Genomic DNA, 9,077 nt, shown 5'->3' on the forward strand with positions numbered 1-9,077 from the left:
CCAGTCTATGGACAAAGGAGGGCGAGCAAGTGAGCAGGCGAGAAGGAGAGATGGCACATGCCAGGGGAAAGAGATGGAGAGGAAACTAGAGCGAGAGGTCAAGAGACAGACCGAGGGGGACCGAGGGGGACTCAGAGACAGAAGGACGGCAGCGGGTGCCTGCGTAGAGGAGAGGGTGGGCCCTGGTGCTGGGTTCTGCCTGTGCCACGACAGCTGGGCTGAGGGCACATGCCCCTGGGCACGCCGGGCTACCAGCAGGCCTGCACTGGGCACCTGCTTTTTGCTGGGAGGTGGAGAGACAGACGCTTGTGCTTACCCCTGAGTGGGGGCGGGTCTGATGGGGGGCTGCTGCTGCTGCTGCTAAGTTGCTTCAGTCATGTCCGACTCTGTGCGACCCCATAGACGGCAGCCCACCAGGCTCCCCCGTCCCTGGGATTCTCCAGGCAAGAACACTGGAGTGGGTTGCCATTTCCTTCTCCAGTGCATGAAAGTGAAAAGTGAAAGGGAAGTGACTGAGAGCTGGACATGACTCAGTGACTTCCTGATGAGGGGCAGCTGATACTTAATTACACAAACGCGAGTCGGATTTCCAAGAGGGACAGGGTCTGCCGTTTCCCAGTGCTGGCAGGCCCCTTGGTGGACAGAGAGACAGAGCAGTGAGTGAGGAGTGAGTGAGTGTGTGTGTGTGTGTGTTGGGGGACTGCTTGTTGGAGGGGCTGTCCTGACATGGAGATAACTAGGCGGGAAGGTGTGGTGGGAGGGCAGAGGAGCCCCCAAGCCCGGGAACAGCATGTGCAAAGGCCCTGTGCCTGGAGAGGGCTATGCCAGGAGCCAAGCCATGCTGGCTTCTCCCTGATGTGAAATGCCTGAGGCCCTGCAGTGCAAGGGACACGGACACGGACTTGCGGGCTGGGCCCGGGAGCAGGGCTGTGCAGAGCCATCGGGCGGGAGGGCAGGGCGGCTGCACCCTCACACGCCTGCTGGTGCTGGGGCGCTGGCTGACCTCTGGAAGTGAGGGCCCTTGGCAGGGGCTGTGTGTGTGGACGAAGCTCCAACCCTCCCTGCGCCCATCCTTGGGCCGGCCCTCGGGGCCCCGGCCAGGCGGACACAGAGACGGCGCTGCAAGCGGAGGACGGCGGCCCTGAATTAATCTGTCACTAAAGCTTGGCCGTGGCAGGCGCAGTCATGATTTAGATGAATAATTGAAACGCTCCGATACATTTATTATCCCTTTAGTGCGAAAGTGGCAGAGAAAGACGAGGGGTAATTGAAAAAGAGCGCACAAATCTCCACGAGAAAGCCGGCTCCTTATCGCCGAGTAAACATTTCAGTCCTAATAAACAGGAGAGACACGCGTCAGGGCCCTGTCGATTCCCGTCCTGATTTAGGGCCCGCCTCCCTTCTTACCATACAATAGCAGAGTGGTTTTTTTTTTTTTTAATTTTTATCGAGCCAGTAAAAGGCTGTCCAGGAAGGCGGCAGGAGCAGGAGTGGGCCAGGCAGTCCCCACTGCAGACGCTGGGCCCTCTGCCTGGTGGGCCTCTCCATCCCTCTATACCTGATGAACTCCTATGCCGCCTCGGGGCCCAAGTCAAATGCCCTCTCTCTGTGGGAAGACTTCTACCAAAGTGAGCCTCTTTGAGGACAGAGTCAAGTCCCGAGTTGGAGGGTCTGACACAGGTGTCCTCCCGTGCCCGCCCCTACTCTCAGAAAGAGTACCAGGAGCTGTGGGGGGTAGGGGCCCTTCGCTGTGTTGTCAGAACCACTGACCTTGGCCTCAGGGACTGGTGGGGGCCCAATCTCAGGGTGAGGCAGGCCCAGGGGGCTCGAGCAGCCCCTGGGGGTTCCCACTGAGGTTTGAGGTGCCAGCCGACCCCCTCCCCAACAGGCTTGCCGTAAACGCTGCGGGTTCACTGCACCAAAGCCCTGCGGCCGGCCCTGGCCCCGCTTTAGGTGCCCCCTTTCTGAGCTGATGGCTGCCATCCCCAGCAGGACTGGATGTGGACCCCGGGATGGGGCTATTGGTCCCCAGTTCCTAGGTGCACCCACACACAGGGGTGCAACTAACCACCCCAGAAAGGCTGATCCAGGGGCCTGGAATCCCCTGAACTCTGTTCCTGGGGAGAGTATGTTTTCCTGGGGGGAAAGGAATAACACAAACACCCGCACGTTAAAAGGGGAGCCATGCTCCAGGAACTGGCACAAGGGGAGGTCAGCAAGGTGGGCTGAGGGTAGGGGGACCAGTGCTTGTTAAATGCATGGGTGGTGGGTGGACAGCTAAAGGGGTGGTGACGGGAGGGTGCGGAGTAGCCTGAACTCCTTCAGGGCTGGACCCAGGTGAAGAGGGCACCAGGGGAGACCAGGGTCCGGGCAGTCAGATGGGGGCCCCTAGGCCCAGGCTGCCCCTGCCTGTGCCCTCCCTTCTGGCAGGTTGGAGGTTAAGGCTGGATGGATGGACCAGGGGCAAGGGAGGGCACAGGTGGCAGATGTGAGCTCAGAGGACATCCTGGGAGTCCGGGGCCCATGTCCATTTCTGCCCCAGGCGGGCCCCAGGGCCCCCCCCAGCCCCCACCTCACCTCCCCCCAACCCCAGTCCACTCCCCGCCACCTCCGCCTTGTTCCAATCACATTAGCAGAGTGACAGCCCAGCGAGCCCTGGCGGCGGCTCCATAAATCTCGGCCGGCGTTAAAAGGCTGGACTCCGGGCCCACTTCCTCCTGGGTCCTGGCCCACCCCATCCATCTCTGCGTCAGTCAGGCTGTGCTGGGGCTGGCTCCAGCCTCCCCTCGCCCTCAGTGCTGCAGGAAAGCGAGCACCGGGGACCCCACCGGGCCCCGCCGCTCATTCTGGCCAGGGCAGCTGCCCTTTGACCTCCCAGAGCGAGGTCCCCAGGCCACCTATGAGCCACTCTCCCTGCTCTGCAGGAAACCTCAGTGGCTCCCACTGTCCTCGCGGACAGTGGAAGTCATGCAAGTCCTCTGCATGACCCGTAAGGCCATCCCTGACTGTCTACAGTTCATCCGTTCATTCATCAGCCATTCATTGAGCACTGACTGTATGCGCCAGACCACATCTAAGTGTGAGCGAGCCTCCTGCAGCTACTGTTCTCAATGGGGAAACAGACAACAAACGAACGGGACAAGTAAGTGACGCGCCACTTCAGGAGAGAGGCGGTCGGAGGAAAATAAAGACTAGAGTGGAGTGAGGGGCCCAGGGAGTGTCAGGCGGCGTGGGGGTAAGGGCAGCAGCTGCAATTCCGAGGCCAGAGTGGCCCTCAAGAGCAGAGGGCCTTCGAGTAAACACTCACAGGCGGTAAAGGGAATGGCCGTGACTGTCTGCGGAAGAGCATCTGGGGCAGAGGCAAGAGCCAGTGCAAAGGCCCTGTGGCACGCATGGGCCGGCTGCGTTCCAGGAGCTGCAGGGAGGTGGTGTGGCTGGCATGGAGTGCGGAGGGCCAGGCAGTGTGGTGGGGAGTCTGATCAGTGGTTGGAGACCTTGTGGGCCGTGGAAGGAAGTGAGGTGAGAGCCCCAGAAGAGTTCTGAGCAGAAGAGGGCTGATGACCTGACTTAGGTCCCACAGCTTCTGTAATCCTTTGTCTTCCTACGTGTGTGTGTGCTAAGTCGCTGCAGTTTTGTCTGACTCTTTGTGACCTCGTGGACCACAGCCCGCCAGGCTCCTCTGTCCATTGGATTCTCCAGGCAAGAACACTGGAGTGGATTGGCATGCTCTCCTCCAAGGGATCTTCCCAACCCAGGGATCGAACCTGCATCGCTGGTGGGTTCTTTATCACTAACGCCACCTGGGAAGCTTGTCCTCCTAACCGAACAGCTAAAACTCCAGCTCCTCACATGGTCTCCAAGTCCCCTGCATCCTCTCCCGGTTCCCCTCCCCGTGTCTGGGCTCTAACCATTCCCATCTTCAGAGTCTCCCTCACTCCAGGCTTCGCCCGTGCTGTTCCCTGGGCCCAGCACACCCTTCCCACTGCGCATCACCGCTCGCTCTTTCCTGCCCATCCCCCTGGTCCCCACGCCCGGACAGGTGCGCCTCATTGAGCCCGCCGCCCACATGGCACAGACCACCCTGCCGAGTGAAGCGCCCCCATCCTGTGAGGCCTCCAGCGTATCGGTGACCTCCTGAGGGACGGCTGGAGGAGAAGCAGGGGAGGGAGGTAAAACATCTCCAACCACAAACAGACCCCCGCCCCCGCCCTGCGTCCCTATCCTGCGTCCTGGCCACTCACCGACAGCTCTTAACGCTGCTCTTATTTATTCCTGACCTTCTATGCCCCTTTTATTTTTTCCCCCTTTTAAAACCTGGCCTGGACCCTGCCACTGCCGCCGTAAACACAGCCCCTGGGATTTATCCGACGGCGCATTAACCCCTGGCCCCTGGCTCACCAATCATCGGGCCGCCAGCAGACAGCGGGCAGGCCAGCCCACAAAGGGCCTGGGGGCTGGGGCTGAGGGGCTGGTGTGGCCGGCCTGGGCTGGGCTGGCCAGGCACTGGGGGTACAGGGACTGTCCCCCTGACCCTCCCCGCCGGCACCGGTTGACCCGGCCCTGCATCCCTGGAGGCTGGACCCGCTCTGACCTCGACGCCCTGCCCACCTGGCCCTGCCACACTCATGGTGGGTCTCAGAACAGTGCACACACCCGCCTTCTAGTGGGCTTAACGGGTGCTGGCTTGATGAGATCGTGTCCTGACACACAGCCGCCCTGAGAGCCTGCAGGGCAGAGTGGAGACACTCATTTTGCCCTCACAGGTGGGCAAACTTGCCCAGGGCACAATGGGGATCAGGGGGCAGGGCTGGGGTTTTCCCACCACACCTGTGGGGCTACAACCCCACGACCCAGGCCCAGTCCCTCTGAAACCTCAGGGGGCCTTCCAGCTCCCAGTTACAGACCAGGTGGCCTCTGTTCAGGGGGCAAGGACCTACCCCAGTCACCCAGCCATGCCGGAGCCAGGCCTGTGGTTTAGGTGTCCGGCTTCACCTACAGATAATGGAGGCCAGGCGAGGCTGATGGGGTGGGGGACAGTAAAGAAGGGCGGAGTGGAGAGATGGGAGGGGTGCCTTGTGGGGACGAGGGGGCAGCCTTGGGAAGGCACGGCAGCCAGCTGGGCTCGGAAGGTGGGCGAGGGGGCCGGGAGGAGAGAGGTGGACCCCCACCCACCCAGCCCTGTACCCCAGCCCGCAGGAAGGGTCTACTCACCACCGCCACCTCCGAGCAGGGAGCTGTTGGCTGCAAGAGAGAGAGACAAAGGTGTCAGTGGGGAGAGGCTGGGGGGACAGGCGGCTATGTGGAGGGGTGACCAGAGGCTGCCAGCTGGGCCTGAGTGCCAGCCCAGGTCCCGGGCATGGGCTCTCTGAAGCAGAGGCGGATAACCGGGGGGCGCAGGGGGCTGGGGCTTCCTCTCCCTCTGAAGCTCCTGATGGGCCTGGAGTTGGTAGGGTGGCCAGGGAGTCAGGGGGCACCAGGGTCCGGAAGCAGCTGTGTGCGGGGCCTGGCGTGGCAGGCAACCCTTGGCCACACGCATCCTTCCTTCCCCAGAGGTGCCCAGGGCTCGCCCACCAGCGCAGTGCAGAGGGGTGGGGCTCACAGGCTGCAGGGGCCACAGACCTGTGGTCACAGGGATGCAGCCGGGGGAAGGGCTGCCTGGGGCATGAGCGTGCGGGGTGAGAGCCTTGAACCAGGGTGGGGAGCCTCTCGGACCAGAGTGCCCACCCGTGAGTTCTGGGCCCCGCCCTGGCTCAGTGCAGGAAGGGCCAGGGCCCTGGGACTGGAACCAGCTGGAACAGATGGGTGACTTGAGCCGCCGTGCTCTGTGACTCAGTTTCCCTGTATGTGAAACGGGAGAACAGGCCACCTTACAGGCTCGGTGTGAAGGTCAAGGAAGAAACGGCTCTCCCAGCTCCGCCAGCCCCCTCCCTCGACCAGAGCTGGACTGAGGGCTGCCCTGGACATCTCGCCCTGCCTCGCTGGCTGCCCACTCCGGCCTCCCCGAAGAGCAGAGTGAAGCTGGCAGCCTCCCGGCTGGAATGTCAGGGCCGCACAGGTCCGCGCCCCTCCCAGCCCAGGCCCCAGCGTCTGACTGCACAGCTGCTTGGGTGTGAACCACTGTGCTCAGGGCTCGTCAGGGCAAACCCGGGTGATTCGGGGCGGGTGCATCCTGCACGCCCAGGCGCTGCCGGCAGGGGCCGTGGACCTCCTATGCCTCGGCCCCCCAGCCCCCGGAGTCCTTGGCTCTGACACCGCTCCGGCCTACTGGCCTGCCTTCCCCGGTCTTGTTGCAGCCCCTCTGGAGGGGGACTCACGGAACAGGGCTCGGGCCAGGAGTGGGGCCATTTCCAGGCCGGCCAGGCCACAGGCCCCTGGGTGGAGGCTGCTAAGTGGTGCTGGGTGGCTCTGAGTGGCTGGTCTCCCAGAGCTGACAGCTCTTCGCTTGGGGAATAATTAATTCCACAGCCCGAAAACCCAGGGCTGCAAGTTGCCACGTTACTTGCAAGATTAATACAAGCAGCTAATTAAGATGGAGAGGCGAGGAGCGGCTGGGTGCTCCCAGAGCAGGGGTGGGGGGCCGTCGGGGAAAGGGGGGGCGGTGCAGGCGGGCAGAGCAGGCGGGTGAGGCAGCCGGAGTCAGAGATGGACCCCGGTGGACATGCAGGCCGCGGGGGCGGGGCTCACCAAGGCTGGGGCTGTGGGCTCTGCCCCAGGAGCGCACGTGGCCAGTGGCTGAGCGAGGGCTCTTTGCCAGGCAGACTGGTCCCAGGTACTATCACAGCAAAGCCACAGGTGCTGTGCGATCACTCCCATTTCATAGACATGAAAAGCAAACCCCAGAGGTTGAGCTGCACAATAGCAGGATTGGAACTGGGTCTGTCTGATGTCAAAGCCATAGAGCAGGGGGACCTCAAAGACCAGAGGGAGGGTCCCCCCAGCCCGCCCTGCCAGGACCAGGGCCTGCCTCCTCCACTTACAGGCAGAGCACACAGTAGGCCCCTGGGATGCAGTCTTGACCCGCCCCCACCCCAGCAAGTTGGCCGCAGAGAAGAAGGTTTGGATGTCTGGACCGGTCTGCCCCGGAGCCTGCGGGGGAGGCCGGGGCATCTCAGGTGGGCACGGGTCCAGCCCCCCCACCCCCGATCCCTCAGGGCAGTCCTGGCGGCTGTCGGAAGCTGCCCTCCATGGCCCTTCCCCGCCTCCCCCCATCACCTCTCTCTCTTAATTAACACCGGCCGCAAATGAGCTGGCGGCTTATGCTTGTGGAGGGCTGGATGCCAAATGGATTGGCAATGAGCCGCAAAGGGGTAGGCGGGGAGGGGTCGCTGACCTGCGTTTCCGAAGGCCCCTTCAGAAAAAGATGCCATCGCTCACCTGCCCTGAGCCCACGAAATCCCACCACATGTGGCCCTGCCTGAGCGAGGGGGCTGGGGTGAATTGGCCTGATGGCCACCAGGCCGGGGACACCCAGGGGCTGAGGAGGGAGGTGCGCTCGGGGCAGAGGCGGAGCTGGGGGAAGGGGCACGGTAGCCAGGTGGCAGAGCACAGGTGCGGCCCAGCACTGGGGGCGCAGACTCGAGCTGCATGGGGGACATGGGCCCTAGTTCAGCGGGCACCCCAGGAGGCTACTCTGCAGAGTCCCCATCCCCCAGCCCACTGTGCCCCGCAGTCCCGTGGAGGGGGGACTTGGGGAGGGGCAGTAACCCAGGGATCTAAACCCTGCCCCTGCCCTCTCTCCCCCGGGTCCCTCTCCCCACGGGCCTGGATGTCTGGTCATGCAGTATCCAAGGCACTTAGAGCTGGGGGGATGACCTGGAGGCTTGGGTGGAACTTGGGAAATGGGGAGCAGTGCCAAAGATACCACAGGTGGTCCCCTGGGTGTGCTGCCCAGCCTCCCACCCAAAGCGGGGCAGTTCCAGGCCTTCCTGCTGCCTGGCCAAGGCTGGCCCGCCCCCCTCACCCGGATGCTGGGCTGGAGTGTCCAGCGCCTCCCCTTTCTGCTGCACCACTGCCCCCATGCTCCCCTCAGTTTGGTTTGAGGCTCTAAATCAAAGCTGGTCATTAGCCCATTTTTCTGATGAGGAAACTGAGGTTCTTGGCGTGCCAGGTTGGATGGGGGGAAAGGGCCTTAAGCCAGGATGTCTGGCTGTCAGCGCCCATTTTATTAACCCCTGAACGCTCCCTCTGTTTGAAAGGGTCTTCCTGCTGAGCCAGGAGGTGGGCGAGGGAGATGAGGACAAGCGCTGGCTTTCTATGGCCCAGTCCTGCCCAGAGGGCTGGAACCTGCCCAGCTAAGCAGGGCCACTGAGCTTGTGAGTGGCTGAGTGAGGGAGTGGGGCCCAGGCCTGGCCCTGAGCTTCGTGGGGGGCCTGAGGTTTCTTCAGTCTCTGGGGGCGTGGGGGCGTGGGCTCCTTGGCCAGAGTGTGTGAGGTGCCTGGCCCAGCGCTTGACATCTGAGTCTGCCTGTTGGCACCCCTCTGGGGGGTGAGGTGGTCCAGTCCGGCTGCGGCCCCCACCCGGAGACGTGCCGGTGCCACGCTCGGCTGGACACAATTAACTGGCTCTAAGCCTCAGTGCTGAGCCTGTGACCTTGGGGTGGAAATGAGGTCCACCCCGCTCACTGCCAAATCCTCTGTGCCCTGACAGCCGCCCGCCAGGCCAGGGCGTGCTGGGGCGCCTTGCTCCTGCCTGCCGCCCTTCCCTGCCCCCACTCTGCTGCTCAAAAATGCAGTCCCCTAACCCCACTCCCCCTGCCCGCCCTGGGCCTTCTGGGGGGCGGCCCCTCCCTCAGCCCCCAGGGCCTGCTGTCCTGTGTGGGCAGAGCCGCTCCCCAGTTTGTGCCCAGTTCAGGGGCTGGCATGTGGCCACTGCCTTGTGAAAGGGAGAGGAGGGCCGGACACGAAGGGCTTGGTCACTGTTACTGCAGGGGACTCTGTGGTGCCCCCCTCCCCATCACTCTCAGCACAGAACATTTTAATTGGGTGCTAGCTGTGTGCCAGGGGCCACCGAGGGTGCCCAAGTTGGGTGGGGAGGAGTGTGTAAACACCCCAGTGAGGGAGGAAGAAGGGTGGGGGGGG

At 63.2% G+C, this 9,077-nt stretch overlaps 1 protein-coding gene across 6 annotated transcripts in view; it reads right to left on the reverse strand.

Moving 5' to 3' along the window:
* Positions 1-9,077, reverse strand: part of MACROD1 (mono-ADP ribosylhydrolase 1) — a 153,539-nt gene that overhangs the window by 9,887 nt on the left and 134,575 nt on the right. For 5 of the 6 annotated variants that reach the window (XR_005723676.1, XM_040256268.1, XM_040256264.1 and 2 more), the window contains exon 4: positions 5,212-5,241. The exons of the other annotated variant lie outside the window; for it this stretch is intronic. Coding sequence is in view for 4 of the 5 variants with exons in the window: in XM_040256268.1 (XP_040112202.1) it covers positions 5,212-5,241 (30 nt within the window). In the remaining variant the exon portion in view is untranslated. The remainder of the gene's footprint in view (positions 1-5,211; positions 5,242-9,077) is intronic. 6 annotated transcript variants of the gene reach the window in all.

This window comes from Oryx dammah, unplaced genomic scaffold (assembly GCF_014754425.2).
Source record: "Oryx dammah isolate SB20612 unplaced genomic scaffold, SCBI_Odam_1.1 HiC_scaffold_15, whole genome shotgun sequence".
NCBI lineage: Eukaryota > Metazoa > Chordata > Mammalia > Artiodactyla > Bovidae > Oryx > Oryx dammah.